General features: G+C 41.0%; 1 protein-coding gene across 4 annotated transcripts in view; it reads left to right on the top strand.

The window, feature by feature from the left end:
- The first annotated feature begins 433 nt into the window (after nt 1-433).
- Nucleotides 434-17,169, top strand: part of LOC123744681 (phosphoethanolamine N-methyltransferase 3) — a 46,076-nt gene continuing 29,340 nt past the window's right edge. For all 4 annotated transcript variants that reach the window (XR_006771087.1, XR_006771088.1, XM_045724238.1 and 1 more), the window contains exons 1-5: nt 434-701; nt 8,808-8,965; nt 9,160-9,348; nt 10,239-10,328; nt 10,466-10,555. Coding sequence is in view for 2 of the 4 variants with exons in the window: in XM_045724238.1 (XP_045580194.1) it covers nt 596-701; nt 8,808-8,965; nt 9,160-9,348; nt 10,239-10,328; nt 10,466-10,555 (633 nt within the window). In the remaining 2 variants the exon portion in view is untranslated. The remainder of the gene's footprint in view (nt 702-8,807; nt 8,966-9,159; nt 9,349-10,238; nt 10,329-10,465; nt 10,556-17,169) is intronic.

Below are 17,169 nucleotides of genomic sequence, written 5' to 3'. Positions count from 1 at the left end.
CCCCCATCAGTTATGATGTTATTCTGATGTGTACCCCCCATCAGTTGTGGTGTTATTCTGATGTGTACCCCCCATCAGTTATGATGTTATTCTGATGTGTACCCCCCATCAGTTATGATGTTATTCTGATGTGTACCCCCCCATCAGTTGTGGTGTTATTCTGATGTGTACCCCCATCAGTTGTGATTTTATTCTGATGTGTACCCCCATCAGTTATGATGTTATTCTGATGTGTAACCCCCCATCAGTTATGATGTTATTCTGATGTGTACACCCCCCCATCAGTTATGATGTTATTCTGATGTGTACCCCCCATCAGTTGTGGTGTTATTCTGATGTGTACCCCCCATCAGTTATGATGTTATTCTGATGTGTACCCCCCCATCAGTTATGATGTTATTCTGATGTGTACCCCCCATCAGTTGTGATGTTATTCTGATGTGTACCCCCCCATCAGTTGTGAATTTATTCTGATGTGTACCCCCCATCAGTTGTGATGTTATTCTGATGTGTACCCCCCCATCAGTTGTGAAGCTATTCTGATTTGTAACCCCCCCCCATCAGTTATGACATCATCTTCTCCAACTGGCTGCTGATGTATCTGAGTGACGAGGAGCTGAGGTCACTAACAGAGAAGATGCTGGGATGGCTCCGCCCCGGAGGATACCTGTTTTTCAGGGAGTCCTGCAACCACCAATCAGGTACGAGCTTTAATATCACCTGAATATCTATTGTGAGTCTTACAGTCGAGCTGAGAGGTTCGAGTCTGATGAATCCCTAAAGCCTTCTGTAGAGCTGAGAGGTTTGAGTCTGATGAATCCCTAAAGCCTCCTGTAGAGCTGAGAGGTTCTTTCTGATGAATCCCTAGAGCCCTCCTGTAGAGCTGAGAGGTTCCAGTCTGATGAATCCCTAGACCGTACTGTAGAGCTGAGAGGTTTGAGTCTGATGAATCCCTAGACCCTGCTGTAGAGCTGAGAGGTTCCAGTCTGATGAATCCCTAGAGGCTCCTGTAGAGCCGAGAGGTTCCAGTTTGATGAATCCCTAGACCCTCCTGTAGAGCTGAGAGGTTCCAGTCTGATGAATCCCTAGACCCTCCTGTAAAGCTGAGAGGTTCCAGTCTGATGAATCCCTAGACCCTCCTGTAGAGCTGAGAGGTTCCAGTCTGATGAATCCCTAGACCCTCCTGTAAAGCTGAGAGGTTCCAGTCTGATGAATCCCTAGACCCTCCTGTAGAGATGAGAGGTTTGGATAGGTGGAAGCAACATGGTGATATATCTACCCAGATACTCTTCTCATCCTGTCGTCCTCTCATAATTTAATACCTTACTTAACCTGTTGAGGACAGACGTTCCGCCTGTCCTCAACAGCAAGCAATTTTCCAAGCAAGCATATATGTCACATAAACCCAAACCACAGCTAAATGCAGCACTAACCTTTGATAATCTTCATCAGATGACACTCCTAGGACATTATGTTATACAATACATGCATGTTTTGTTCAATCAAGTTCATATTTATATCAAAAACCAGCTTTTTACATTAGCATGTGATGTTCAGAACTAGAATACCCACCGAAAACTTCCGGTGAATTTACTAAATTACTCATGATAAACGTTGACAAAATACATAACAATTATTTTAAGAATTATAGATACAGGACTCCTTTATGCAATCGCTATGTCCGATTATAAAATAGCTTTTCGGCGAAAGCATATTTTGCAATATTCTGAGTACATAGCTCGGCCATCACGGCTAGCTAATTTGACACCCACCAAGTTTGGGACAACCTAAACTCAGAATTACTATTAGAAAAATTGGATTACCTTTGCCGTTCTTCGTCAGAATGCACTCCCAGGACTTCTACTTCAACAACAAATGATGTTTTGGTTCCAAATAATCCATAGTTATATCCATATACCTCCGTTTTGTTCGTGCGTTCAGGTCACTATCCGAAGGGTGACGCGCGAGCGCATTTCATGACAAAAAAATTCAAAATATTCCATTACCGTACTTAGAAGCATGTCAAACGCTGTTTAAAATCAATTTTTATGCTATTTTTCTCGTTAAAATAGCGATAATATTCCAACCGGGCAACGTTGTGTTCATTCAAAGGCTGAAAGAAAAAAATGGAGAAGTCTCGTGACCGCGCATCTACAGTCTCACTGTCCCCAGGCTGACCACTCACAAACAGAGCTGCTGTACTTTGCCCAGCAGACACCCCATTCCACTTTCTGGCGGCTTTAGAGAGCCAATGGAAGCCTTAGAAAGTGTCACGTTACAGCACTAATTGTCAAACAGGGCACTTCCTGTATGGAATCTTCTCAGGTTTTGGCCTGCCATATGAGTTCTGTTATACTCACAGACACCATTCAAACAGTTTTAGAAACTTTAGAGTGTTTTCTATCCAAATCTACTAATTATGCATATTCTAGTTTCTGGGCAGGAGTCGTGACCAGATTAAATCGGGTACGTTTTTTTATCCGGCCGTAAAAATACTGCCCCCTATCCCAAAGAAGTTAACAGATCACTATTCAGTCCACTTTCACCTTCATGAGTTACATAAATTCACATCAGATAGTCTACTATCTGACGTGAATTTAAGCCTACTAGAGAGCATGTGCACTCAGGCCTGGAGGGAAGCTAAAGTCATTCACATCCCACACATTCATAGAAAATCGCAAAGAAAATGGTATTGGACTCGTGGTAGCTTCCTACATGGTCACTTTTATGATTACAAACAGACTATATAAGCAGTGAGTGGGGTTACAAACAGACTATCTGCAATGAAAATCGTATTGGACTCGCGGTAGCGGCGTAATGCTAGCTAGCGTATTAGCTCAATTTGGGCCTACCCCCACACCAAAGCTAGTTAGCGTTGCTAGCTAACTAATCAGAATAATGACCAAACTCACCCCTGGATGTGTCAATTGCCAACAACTAACCCAGAAAATCGCTGAATTGGAGGGTAGAGTGTCTATTCTTCATCAGATTAAAGAAGATGAACAGCTGATTGACTCTTTGCTTGAGTCTGCCAAAAATGTGGTGAACGAAGCCGCTTGCCCATGGCTTGTCGCCACGGCCTCAGAAGAGCCTGCAGCTGTAAGAAATGCTTTGATCCCGCTAGAAGAGCCTTGGCCATTACCGGGACCTATACTCAAGCACCCGGTCTGCTCCAATCCCTCTGCTCCACCTCAGGAGCCATGGATTACTGTACGGAAAAACGCCATGGATTACTGTACGGAAAATCGCCATGGATTACTGTACGGAAAATCGCCATGGATTACTGTACGGAAAATTGCCATGGATTACTGTATGGAAAAACGCCATGGATTACTGTACGGAAAATCGCCAAGGCAAAGTGATGCCTTGGAACTGGGAAACAGATACCGGGTATTGGAAGAGTCTGAGATTTCTGCCTCTGGCCCCAAAAGAACAAACAACTTTGCCCGAAAGCAAGTGATACCCCTGCCATCTAAACAATTTACAACGAAACAGCTCTACAACAGCTCTACTAACTCAAGAGAGACGCAACTTAAAAAATTGACCAAGCAGTAGTCCCACTGTCCTTATTGTGGGCTCATCTATGATCCAAAATGTTTCTATTAGGAAAGCAGAGATCATCTGTTACCCGGGTTCCTGGATCCAGGACATGGACTGTATGATCCCGCTACTCATTAGTGAACACCCAACTGCTTCAGCTATCACTGTCCATGTAGGGTCAAATGTTATTAAACTACAGGAATCTGAGCAACTTAAAAAGGACTTTAAGTCACTGATTCATACTCTACTTAAATCAGGTAAACAACGCATTTTTTCAGGTCCATTCCCGTCTCCACGCTCTACGGATAATCATTTCAGTTGTATACGCCAGCTACACATCTGGCTTAAAGGTTATTGTGGTTCAATAAGCATACAATATGTGGACAATTTTACAGCTTTTCTACATCGACCAAATGTATTTCTCCGGGATGGATTACATCTGAATAGGTATGGTACAAGCATTCTCTCCTCAAACCTGGCTCTCACTATAGCCTCAAACAGGGCATGTGAGAATTGACAATATATAGCCATGGGGGTTGATACTCGGAATTGGTCGATTCCCCATCAGGCTATACTCACTGCTCCCCCCATAGCTTTAAATAGTTCTACAGGTGCTGCGAACATGGATGAAACTGTGGATGGACTTTATGTTATTGTTACACTACTGTCAAGGTACCGTGTTGCCACTTCCTCGTACAGGCAGAGGGATATTGTTAGAAGTAATCTCGTCTCCATCCAACTCAGGCCTGTCAGTGGCTACACGAAATAGTGGCCTTGGATTTATTCATTTGAATGCTAGAAGCTTGATCCAGAAGTTAGATTTTATTGAAATACTTGTCTCACAATCACATGCTGACATATTGATTATATCTGAATCCTGGCTCTGTATCTCTGTTTCAGACTCAGATGTTCTGTTAGCTGGGTATAATGTCTACAGAGCAGACAGAGTGGGTAGAGGTGGAGGTATTGCCATACCTCCATACATAGGTGGGGTATCTGTACTTTTTACTTACATTTTCCCTGACAACCAAAAATACTTGTTACATTTTGAATGCTTAGCAGAACAGGAAAATGGTTCAAATTCAAGCACCTATCAAAAGAACAAGTAGTCATCCCTACTGCCTCTGGCCTGGCGGATTCACTAAACACAAATGCATGTTGCATAAATAATGTCTGAGTGTTGTAGTGTACCTCTGGCTATCTGTACATTTTAAAAGCAAAAAAATGGTGCTGTCTGCTTTGCTTAATATAAGGAATTCTTAATTATTTATACTTTAATTTTGATAATTAAGTATATTTAAAACCAAATACTTTTAGACTTTTACTCAAGTAGGATTTTACTGGGTGATTTTTACTTTTACTTGAGTCACTTTCTATTAAGGTATCTATACTTTTACTCAAGTATGACAATTGGGTAGTTTTCCACCTACTGGTTATTTCACTCAATAGATATTGGAGTTTATCAAAATTGGATTTGTTTTTCGAAGTATTTGTAGGTCTGTGTAATCTGAGGGAAATATGTGTCTCTAATATGGTCATACATTTGGCATGAGGTTTTGTGGGCAGTGTGCACATAGCCTGTCTTCTCTTGAGAGCCAGGTCTGCCTACGGCGACCTTTCTTAATTACAAGGCTATGCTCACTGAGTCTATACATAGTCAAAGACTTCCTTAATTTTGGGTTAGTCACAGTGGTCAGGTATTCTGCCACTGTGTACTCCCTGTTTCGGGCCAAATATCATTCTAGTTTGTTCTGTTTTTTTGAAAATTATTTCCAATGTGTCAAGTAATTATGTTTTTGTTTTCTCATAATTTGGTTGGGTCTAATTGTGTTGATGTCTTGGGGCTCTGTGGGTTCTGTTTGTGTTTGTGAACAGAGCCCCAGGACCAGCTTGCTTAGGGGACTCTTCTCCAGGTTTATTTTTCTGTAGTTGATGGCTTTGTTATGGAAGGTTTGGGAATCACTTCTTTTTAGGTGGTTGTAGAATTTAACATCTCTTTTCTGGATTTTGATAATTAGCGGGTATCAGCCTAATTCTGCTCTGCATGCATTATTTGGTGTTTTACATTGTACACAGAGGATATTTTTGCAGAATTCTCAATTTTGTGTTTGTCCCATTTTGTGAATTCTTAGTTGGTGAGCAGACCCCAGGCCATGAAGGGCAATGGGTTCTATAACTGGGTTCTGTAACTGATGCAATGGGTTCTATAACTGGGTTCTGTAACTGATGCAATGGGTTCTATAACTGATTCAAGTATTTTCAGACAGATCCTAATTGGTATGTTGAATTTTATGTCCCTTTTGATGGCACAGAAGGCCCTTCTTCCTCTCTCAGATCGTTCATAGCTTTGTGGAAGTTACCTGTGGCGCTGATGTTTAGGACGAGGTATGTATAGTTTTTTGTGTGCTCTAGGGCAACGGTGTCTAGATTGAATTTGTATTCGTGGTCCTGGCAACTGGACCTTATTTGGAACACCATTATTTTTGTCTTACTGAGATTTACTGTCAGGGCCCAGGTCTGGCAGAATCTGTGCAGAATATCTAGGTGCTGCTGTAGGCTCTACTTGGTTGGGGACAGAAGCACCAGATCATCAGCAAACAGTAGACATTTGACTTCAGATTCTAGTAGGGTGAGGCCAGGTGCTGCAGACTGTTCTAGTGCCCTCGCCAATTTGTTGATGCCAGAGCTGAGGATGATGTTAAAGAGTTTAAATATAGCCAAATATTGGAATTTGTGGTCTGTATATGTTATAATTTCATTTAGGATAACATCAACCCCACAGACCTTTTTGGGTTGTTGGGTTTGTATTTTGTCCTGTAGTTCTTCAATGTAATTGGAGAATCCAGTGGGTTCTGGTAGTCTTTAATAGTTGATTCTAAGATGTGTATTTGATCATTTATATGTTTTTGCTGTTTGTTGTTTGTTGTTTGTTATTGAGACAAAACGATTGGAAAGGTGGTTCATCCAAACATCTCAGTTTTGGATAGATAACTTCCCGTGTTGTTTGTTTAGTGTTTTCCAATTTTCTCAGAAGTGGTTTGATTCTATGGATTCTTCAATTACATTGAGCTGATTTCTGATGTGCTGTTCCTTCTCTTTCCGTTGTGTATTTCTGTATTGTTTTAGTGATTCACCATAGTGAAGACGTAGACTCAGGTTTTCTGGGTCTCTATGTTTTTGGTTGGACAGGTTTCTCTATTTCTTTCTTAGGTTTTTGCATTCTTCATCAAACCATTTGTCATTGTTGTTAATTTTCTTAGGTTGTCTGCTTGACATTTTTTGATTTGATATGGAAGCTGAGGTCAGATATAGTGTTTAGGTTTTCTACTGCCATGTTTACACCTTCACTATTACAGTGAAACATTTTGTCCAGGAATACCATAGGAGTCCCCTCGACGCCTACCATTGGCTATATACATAACCAGCGTCCAACAGAGCTGCACGACTTGTGACCCGTTTTTGTTGGTTATGTTTTCATAGTTGTGTCTGGAGGGGAATATGGGGGAGGGAATGCTGTCACCTCCAGGTAGGTGTTTGTCCTCCTGTGTGCTGAGGCTGTCAGGTTCTTGTCCAGTTCTGGCATTTAGGTCGCCACGGACTAGTACATGTCCCTGGGCCTGGAAATTGTTGATCTCCCCCTCTAGGATGTAGAAGCTGTCATCGTTAAAGTATGGGAATTCTACTGGGGGGATATAGGTAGCACACATGAGGACATGTTTCTCTGTTGAGATCATTTCCTTATTCATTTCTAGCCAGATGTAAAATGTTCCTGTTTTGACTAATTTAACCTCTATGGGCTAGGTGGGACGCTAGCGTCCCCCCCGTGGTGCACTCCATCAACAGCAGGTGCATTTCAAGAGCGGCAAATTTGAAACCAAATAAATGTCAAAATTCAAATTTTTCAAACATACAACTATCTTACACCCTTTGAAAGATAAACATCTCCTTAATCTAACCACGTTGTCCGATTTCAAAAAGGTTTTACGGCGAAAGCATAAAGTTAGATTATGTTAGGAGAGTACATTGACAATAGCTGTGTGTAATGTTTTGTCAATTCAAAGACAGGGTCACCAAAACCATAAAACCAGCTAAAATGATGCACTAACCTTTTACAATCTCCATCAGATGACACTCCTAGGACATTATGTTAGACAATGCATGCATTTTTAGTTCTATCAAGTTCATATTTATATCCAAAAACAGCGTTTTACTATGGCATTGATGTTGAGGAAATCGTTTCCCTCCAATAACCGGCAGTCAAGTCAGCACCACAAATTAAATAATTAAAATTAGAAAACATTGGTAAAATATTATATTGTCATTTAAAGAATTATAGATTTACATCTCTTGAACGCAATCAACTTGCCAGATTTAAAAATAACCTTACTGGGAAATCACACTTTTCAATAATCTGAGCACTGCGCCCAGAAAAATATGCTTTGCTATACAGACAAACGGCCATGTTGGAGAGATCTAAAATCGAAAATACTATGTAAATAATCCATTACCTTTGATTCTCTTCATCAGATGTCACTTCCCGATATCCCAGGTCCATAACGAATGTAGTTTTGTTCAAAAAAGCTCATCATTTATATCCAAAAAGATCTGTGTTGTTAGCACATGATCTAAGCCAGCCGGACTTCTCGTCATGAACGAGGGGAAAAAATATATTTACGTTCGTTCAAACATGTCAAACGTTGTATAGCATAAATCATTAGTGCCTTTTTTAACCAGAACATGAATAATATTCAAGGTGGACGAATGCATTCTCTTTTATAACGTATTGGAACGAGGGTACCCAACATGAACTCGCGCGCCAGAGTCTAATCGGCCATCACCGTTCCATGGCTCTTGTTCGGTCAGATCTCACAGTAAAAGACTCAAAACACTTTGTAAAGGCTGGTGACATCTAGTGGAAGCAATAGGAAGTGCCAAAACATTAATAGAGTGGGTTAGGTCTGCTCTATACCAAATTAGCATACCCCCTGAGTCTCTTCCCTGTTTCACACCTGGTAGTTTAGTGGATGGGACTACCAGCTCTCTGTAACCTAGAGGGCAACCAGTGGGTCCATCTCCTTTATACCTGTCTCTCTCTGTCTCTCTGTCTCTGTCTCTCTGTCTGTCTGTCTCTCTCTATCTCTCTCTCTCTCTGTCTCTCTCTCTCTCTCTCTCTCTCTCTCTCTCTCTCTCTCTCTCTCTCTCTCTCTCTCTCTCTCTCTCTCTCTCTCTCTCTCTCTCTCTCTCTCTCTCTCTGTCTCTCTCTCAAGGTGACTGTAAGAGGACATTTAACCCCACCCACTACAGATCGTCGGCCAACTACAGTCACCTGATGACAACAACACTGTGGGAGGAGTCAGAGGGGGCGGAGAAGCAGGTGTTTGGCTTTGACATCGTGCTCAATAAAATCGTGCAGACATACATCAAGGTAGGTTGCTTTACTGTGTGTGTGTGTGTGTGTGTGTGTGTGTGTGTGTGTGTGTGTGTGTGTGTGTGTGTGTGTGTGTGTGTGTGTGTGTGTGTGTGTGTGTGTGTGTGTGTGTGTGCGTGCGTGCGTGCGTGCGTGCGTGTGTGTGTGGCATATTACTCTCCCCATATCTTCCTGTTTCTTCCCCTCTTCAGATGAAGAACAACCAGAACCAGGTGTGTTGGTTGTTGGAGAAGGTGGGTCGGGACACCTCCTGTCAAGAGGGCTTCAGAACCTTCCAGCAGTTCCTCGACAACCAGCAGTACACACGCAACGGCATCCTGCGTTACGAGAAGATGTTTGGGGCAGGATACGTCAGCACTGGCGGACCCAGCACTACCAAGGTAGGGGGGAGTCCTGCACACACTCACACGGGCATACACACAGTCACGCATGCACACACACATAGCCAACATAGGTTTGGGACATCAAGACCCATAGTAGAAAGGTTGTTTTTTTCCTATGGACAGATGGATATGTGAACCATGACAAAGTTGAATAAAAATCACTGAAACATGGAAGGACAACACACTGGAGAGGCTGTGTAGTTACTGTTTAGACAGGGTTACACAGACTGCTGAAACATGGAAGGACAACACACTGGAGAGGCTGTGTAGTTACTGTTTAGACTGGGTTACACAGACTGCTGAAACATGGAAGGACAACACACTGGAGAGGCTGTAGTTACTGTTTAGACTGGGTTACACAGACTGCTGAAACATGGAAGGACAACACACTGGAGAGGCCGTAGTTACTGTTTAGACAGGGTTACACAGACTGCTGAAACATGGAAGGACAACACACTGGAGAGGCTGTAGTTACTGTTTAGACAGGGTTACACAGACTGCTGAAACATGGAAGGACAACACACTGGAGAGGCTGTGTAGTTACTGTTTAGACTGGGTTACACAGACTGCTGAAACATGGAAGGACAACACACTGGAGAGGCTGTAGTTACTGTTTAGACAGGGTTACACAGACTGCTGAAACATGGAAGGACAACACACTGGAGAGGCTGTGTAGTTATTGTTTAGACTGGGTTACACAGACTGCTGAAATATGGAAGGACAACACACTGTAGAGGCTGTGTAGTTACTGTTTAGACTGGGTTACACAGACTGCCACGGTACTGTGCTCTTTTGGCCTTCTCTATATACAAATACCAGACATGTGTGTGTAGTTATTATTGGAATGGGCTTGACACTTTCTGTTTTTTAACTTTGTGGTAAAAAAGGAGTTTGTGGACCTGCTGAACTTGAAGCCTGGGATGAAGGTGCTGGATGTGGGGTGTGGCATCGGTGGCGGAAACTTCTACATGGCAAAGGTCAGCCCAAGTGACATTAGTATATAGGAGAAATGGTCCAGTCCACTATATGCACATTCACATTATAAACAATAGGATCGGGTTAGGTCATATATCCCAATGATGATTATGATCGTGATGACAATGATGTTCTGCAGGCCTTCGGCGTGGAGGTGTTGGGCCTGGACCTGTCAGCCAACATGGTGGATATCGCCATAGAGAGGGCCATGGAGGAGAAGCTTCCATCGGTGAGTCTGATTGGTCCCCGTCATCAGTTGAATAAGATCATGTTGCTGCTCTCATCTGGACCTTGAAGTGTTTGATGATGAAACAGTTGTCCCATTCCTTCAAGTTATTTCTGTGTGTTTCACATACTAGGTTAGGGTTGGTGGGTCTACAATGAGAAACATACCAGGTTAGGGTTAGGGTTGGTGGGTCTACAATGAGAAACATACTAGGTTAGGGTTACTAGGTCTACAATGAGAAAAATACTAGGTTAGGGTTGGTGGGTCTACAATGAGAAACATACTAGGTTAGGGTTAGTGGGTCTACAATGAGAAACATACTAGGTTAGAGTTACTAGGTCTACAATGAGAAACATACTAGGTTAGGGTTACTAGGTCTACAATGAGAAACATACTAGGTTAGGGTTAGGGTTGGTGGGTCTACAATGAGAAACATACTAGGTTAGGGTTACTAGGTCTACAATGAAAAACATACTAGGTTAGGGTTACTAGGTCTACAATGAGAAACATACTAGGTTAGGGTTAGGGTTGGTGGGTCTACAATGAGAAACATACTACGTTAGGGTTAGGGTTGGTGGGTTTACAATGAGAAACATACTAGGTTAGGGTTACTAGGTCTACAGTGAGAAACATACTAGGTTAGGGTTACTAGGTCTGCAATGAGAAACATACTAGGTTAGAGTTACTAGGTCTACAATGAGAAACATACTAGGTTAGGGTTACTAGGTCTACAATGAGAAACATACAAGGTTAGAGTTACTAGGTCTACAATGAGAAACATACTAGGTTAGGGTTACTATGTTTACAATGAGAAACATACTAGGTTAAGGTTAGGGTTACTAGGTCTACAATGAGAAACATACTAGGTTAGGGTTAGAGTTAGTGGGTCTACAATGAGAAACATACTAGGTTAGGGTTAGGGTTAGTGGGTTTACAATGAGAAACATACTAGGTTAGGGTTACTAGGTCTACAATGAGAAACATACTAGGTTAGGGTTAGGGTTAGTGGGTTTACAATGAGAAACATACTAGGTTAGAGTTGCTAGGTCTACAATGAGAAACATACTAGGTAAGGGTTACTAGGTCTACAATGAGAAACATACTAGGTTAGGGTTACTAGGTCTACAATGAGAAACATACTAGGTTAGAGTTACTAGGTCTACAATGAGAAACATACTAGGTTAGGGTTAGGGTTACTAGGTTTACAATGAGAAACATACTAGGTTAGAGTTACTAGGTCTACAATGAGAAACATACTAGGTTAGGGTTACTAGGTTTACAATGAGAAACATACTAGGTTAGAGTTACTAGGTCTAAAATGAGAAACATACTAGGTTAGAGTTAGGGTTGGTGGGTTTACAATGAGAAACATACTAGGTTAGGGTTAGGGTTGGTGGGTTTACAATGAGAAACATACTAGGTTAGGGTTACTAGGTTTACAATGGGAAACATACTAGGTTAGAGTTACTAGGTCTACAATGAGAAACATACTAGGTTAGGGTTACTAGGTTTACAATGAGAAACAAACTAGGTTAGAGTTACTAGGTCTACAATGAGAAACATACTAGGTTAGGGTTAGGGATGGTGGGTTTACAATGAGAAACATACCAGGTTAGAGTTACTAGGTCTATAATGAGAAACATACAAGGTTAGAGTTACTAGGTCTACAATGAGAAACATACTAGGTTAGAGTTACTAGGTCTACAATTGGAAACATACTAGGTTAGGGTTAGGGTTGGTGGGTTTACAATGAGAAACATTCTAGGTTAGGGTTAGGGTTGTTGGGTTTACAATGAGAAACATATTAGGTTAGGGTTAGGGTTAGTGGGTTTACAATGAGAAACATACTAGGTTAGGGTTACTAGGTTTACAATGAGAAACATACTAGGTTAGAGTTACTAGGTCTACAATGAGAAACATACTAGGTTAGGGTTACTAGGTTTACAATAAGAAATATACTAGGTTAGAGTTACTAGGTCTACAATGAGAAACATACCAGGTTAGGGTTAGGGTTGGTGGGTTTACAATGAGAAACATACCAGGTTAGAGTTACTAGGTCTGCAATGAGAAACATACTAGGTTAGAGTTACTAGGTCTACAATGAGAAACATACTAGGTTAGGGTTAGGGTTGGTGGGTTTACAATGAGAAACATACTAGGTTAGGGTTAGGGTTGGTGGGTTTACAATGAGAAACATACTAGGTTAAGGTTAGGGTTAGTGGGTTTACAATGAGAAACATACTAGGTTAGGGTTAGTGGGTTTACAATGAGAAACATACTAGGTTAGGGTTACTAGGTCTACAATGAGAAACATACTAGGTTAGGGTTAGGGTTGGTGGGTTTACAATGAGAAACATACTAGGTTAAGGTTAGGGTTAGTGGGTTTACAATGAGAAACATACTAGGTTAGTGTTAGTGGGTTTACAATGAGAAACATACTAGGTTAGGGTTACTAGGTCTACAATGAGAAACATACTAGGTTAGAGTTACTAGGTCTACAATGAGAAACATACTAGTGTCGTGTCTTTGGGGTACCATTAAACTGAAGACATGTTTATCAATTAACTCCCTGTAATTATTATCACGCGATTAAACTGATTAATCGTTTAATTGTAATTAACTAGGAGATCGGGGCACCAAGGAGAATATTCAGATTACAAAGCTATAATTTTCCTAATATAACTTTCCTATATTATAATATTATATTCTATTATAGTATAGGCCGATTATCTTCTGGTTTAAATGGTGTATTTTACCTCGAGTCCAGTCTCATTCCAAACGTCGTAAATTGTTGCATCTGCACGAACCCAGTCTTTACTAAAATCATCCATACATCAATTGTCTTAAAATCATTTATTTACTACACTAAGTCATTAACAGAAAACATACAAACAGTAATTATCGTCACAAAGGATTGGTATAGTAATGTGCCCTAATGGCTAACAGGCATGGCTGGTCTGTTAGACAATGGGTCATAAACGGTCAGCTGAGAAGGTACACAGAGTTCATTAATATTAACAATTGACAATTGAACGCTCACTCATTCGGGAACAATTGCAATCAATATATATTTACGCTCAGTGTGTCGTCGGGATCCTTGTTCGAGCGTCGTTCTGATGGAGAGTTCTCTCTCTCTCTCTCTCTCGGTTAGGATGGATCTTTCAAAGCGACATTCATTAATGTCGTTATAGAATGGATGTTTCGTTGGTCTTCGCGTTCAATGATATAATTTCCTTAGCTGCAGACTAATAATTAATATCAAAGACTTGTTCTTATTCTGTCGGTATCAATAGTCTAAAAGTTAACCACGTGGTATGGTTCATTTTCAGTAGAGGAATTGGATGGTAAAACCTATTGGCCATGGAGTGGAGGCCTGGTCTCGAGAAATGTAGCTCAGGGTATAGTTTTATAGTGACCCTTGAACAGGCTTGTCAAATGACGCCTGGTCCTGTCTGTGTCCCTTGGGGGCGTGCCGATGGCTGAGTGAAGCTTGGTACAGAAATCCAATTCTATCACATTAACATCAGTACATAGCATCTCAATGTATTACAAATAGCTTTATCCTTATTAATACATTTTATACAACCATTATGATGCAAGTCTCAAGCTGAGGCTATTATATAAACAGTTTTATGGTAATATGGCTATATTGTCTCTTCTGAGTATCACAAAATGGTACCAAGCGGACCAGTTCGTAGCTGGATTCTTCACCAATCTTCCATACCTTCTCCAGAACACAAATGTCATTCGGTTCCCCAATTCTGTGAGTTGGAAGAATTTCCTGTGTCTCTCTATGGGCCATGTGGCCAGAGACTCTCCTGGAATTTTACCACTCCTTCACACAGGCACTGGGTGGGGGAAGGTAGGTTGGGGATGGTGCAAAAGGGGAGGGGGTCAACTGTCCTCCCTGTACCAAAAGAGGCCAACGTCATGACACTAGGTTAGAGTTACTAGGTCTACAATGAGAAACATACTAGGTTAGGGTTAGGGTTGGTGGGTTTACAATGAGAAACATACTAGGTTAGGGTTAGGGTTGGTGGGTTTACAATGAGAAACATACTAGGTTAGGGTTAGTGGGTTTACAATGAGAAACATACTAGGTTAGAGTTACTAGGTCTACAATGAGAAGCATACAAGGTTAGAGTTACTAGGTCTACAATGAGAAACATACTAGGTTAGAGTTACTAGGTCTACAATGAGAAACATACTAGGTTAGGATTAGGGTTGGTGGGTTTACAATGAGAAACATACTAGGTTAGGGTTAGGGTTGGTGGGTTTACAATGAGAAACATACTAGGTTAGGGTTACTAGGTCTACAATGAGAAACATACTAGGTTAGAGTTGCTACGTCTACAATGAGAAACATACTAGGTTAGGGTTACTAGGTCTACAATGACAAACATACTAGGTTAGGGTTACTAGGTCTACAATGACAAACATACTAGGTTAGAGTTACTAGGTCTACAATGAGAAACATACTAGGTTAGGGTTAGGGTTACTAGGTTTACAATGAGAAACATACTAGGTTAGAGTTACTAGGTCTACAATGAGAAACATACTAGGTTAGGGTTACTAGGTTTACAATGAGAAACATACTAGGTTAGAGTTACTAGGTCTACAATGAGAAACATACTAGGTTAGGGTTAGGGTTGGTGGGTTTACAATGAGAAACATACTAGGTTAGAGTTACTAGGTCTACAATGAGAAACATACTAGGTTAGAGTTACTAGGTCTACAATGAGAAACATACTAGGTTAGGGTTACTAGGTCTACAATGAGAAACATACTAGGTTAGAGTTACTAGGTCTACAATGAGAAACATACTAGGTTAGGGTTAGGGTTGGTGGGTTTACAATGAGAAACATACTAGGTTAGGGTTAGGATTGGTGGGTTTACAATGAGAAACATACTAGGTTAGGGTTAGGGTTGGTGGGTTTACAATGAGAAACATACCAGGTTAGAGTTACTAGGTCTGCAATGAGAAACATACTAGGTTAGAGTTACTAGGTCTACAATGAGAAACATACTAGGTTAGGGTTAGGGTTGGTGGGTTTACAATGAGAAACATACTAGGTTAGGGTTAGGGTTGGTGGGTTTACAATGAGAAACATACTAGGTTAAGGTTAGGGTTAGTGGGTTTACAATGAGAAACATACTAGGTTAGGGTTAGTGGGTTTACAATGAGAAACATACTAGTGTCGTGTCTTTGGGGTACCATTAAACTGAAGACATGTTTATCAATTAACTCCCTGTAATTATTATCACGCGATTAAACTGATTAATCGTTTAATTGTAATTAACTAGGAGATCGGGGCACCAAGGAGAATATTCAGATTGCAAAGCTATAATTTTCCTAATATAACTTTCCTATATTATAATATTATATTCTATTATAGTATAGGCCGATTATCTTCTGGTTTAAATGGTGTATTTTACCTCGAGTCCAGTCTCATTCCAAACGTCGTAAATTGTTGCATCTGCACGAACCCAGTCTTTACTAAAATCATCCATACATCAATTGTCTTAAAATCATTTATTTACTACACTAAGTCATTAACAGAAAACATACAAACAGTAATTATCGTCACAAAGGATTGGTATAGTAATGTGCCCTAATGGCTAACAGGCATGGCTGGTCTGTTAGACAATGGGTCATAAACGGTCAGCTGAGAAGGTACACAGAGTTCATTAATATTAACAATTGACAATTGAACGCTCACTCATTCGGGAACAATTGCAATCAATATATATTTACGCTCAGTGTGTCGTCGGGATCCTTGTTCGAGCGTCGTTCTGATGGAGAGTTCTCTCTCTCTCTCTCTCTCTCTCTCGGTTAGGATGGATCTTTCAAAGCGACATTCATTAATGTCGTTATAGAATGGATGTTTCGTTGGTCTTCGCGTTCAATGATATAATTTACTTAGCTGCAGACTAATAATTAATATCAAAGACTTGTTCTTATTCTGTCGGTATCAATAGTCTAAAAGTTAACCACGTGGTATGGTTCACTTTCAGTAGAGGAATTGGATGGTAAAACCTATTGGCCATGGAGTGGAGGCCTGGTCTCGAGAAATGTAGCTCAGGGTATAGTTTTATAGTGACCCTTGAACAGGCTTGTCAAATGACGCCTGGTCCTGTCTGTGTCCCTTGGGGGCGTGCCGATGGCTGAGTGAAGCTTGGTACAGAAATCCAATTCTATCACATTAACATCAGTACATAGCATCTCAATGTATTACAAATAGCTTTATCCTTATTAATACATTTTATACAACCATTATGATGCAAGTCTCAAGCTGAGGCTATTATATAAACAGTTTTATGGTAATATGGCTATATTGTCTCTTCTGAGTATCACAAAATGGTACCAAGCGGACCAGTTCGTAGCTGGATTCTTCAACAATCTTCCATACCTTCTCCAGAACACAAATGTCATTCGGTTCCCCAATTCTGTGAGTTGGAAGAATTTCCTGTGTCTCTCTATGGGCCATGTGGCCAGAGACTCTCCTGGAATTTTACCACTCCTTCACACAGGCACTGGGTGGGGGAAGGTAGGTTGGGGATGGTGCAAAAGGGGAGGGGGTCAACTGTCCTCCCTGTACCAAAAGAGGCCAACGTCA

The sequence above is a fragment of the Salmo salar genome, chromosome ssa09 (genome assembly GCF_905237065.1).
Source record: "Salmo salar chromosome ssa09, Ssal_v3.1, whole genome shotgun sequence".
In the NCBI taxonomy this organism is placed as follows: Eukaryota; Metazoa; Chordata; class Actinopteri; order Salmoniformes; family Salmonidae; genus Salmo; species Salmo salar.
Note: the sequence above shows the minus strand (reverse complement) of the source record. Positions and strands in the feature narration are given on the sequence as shown.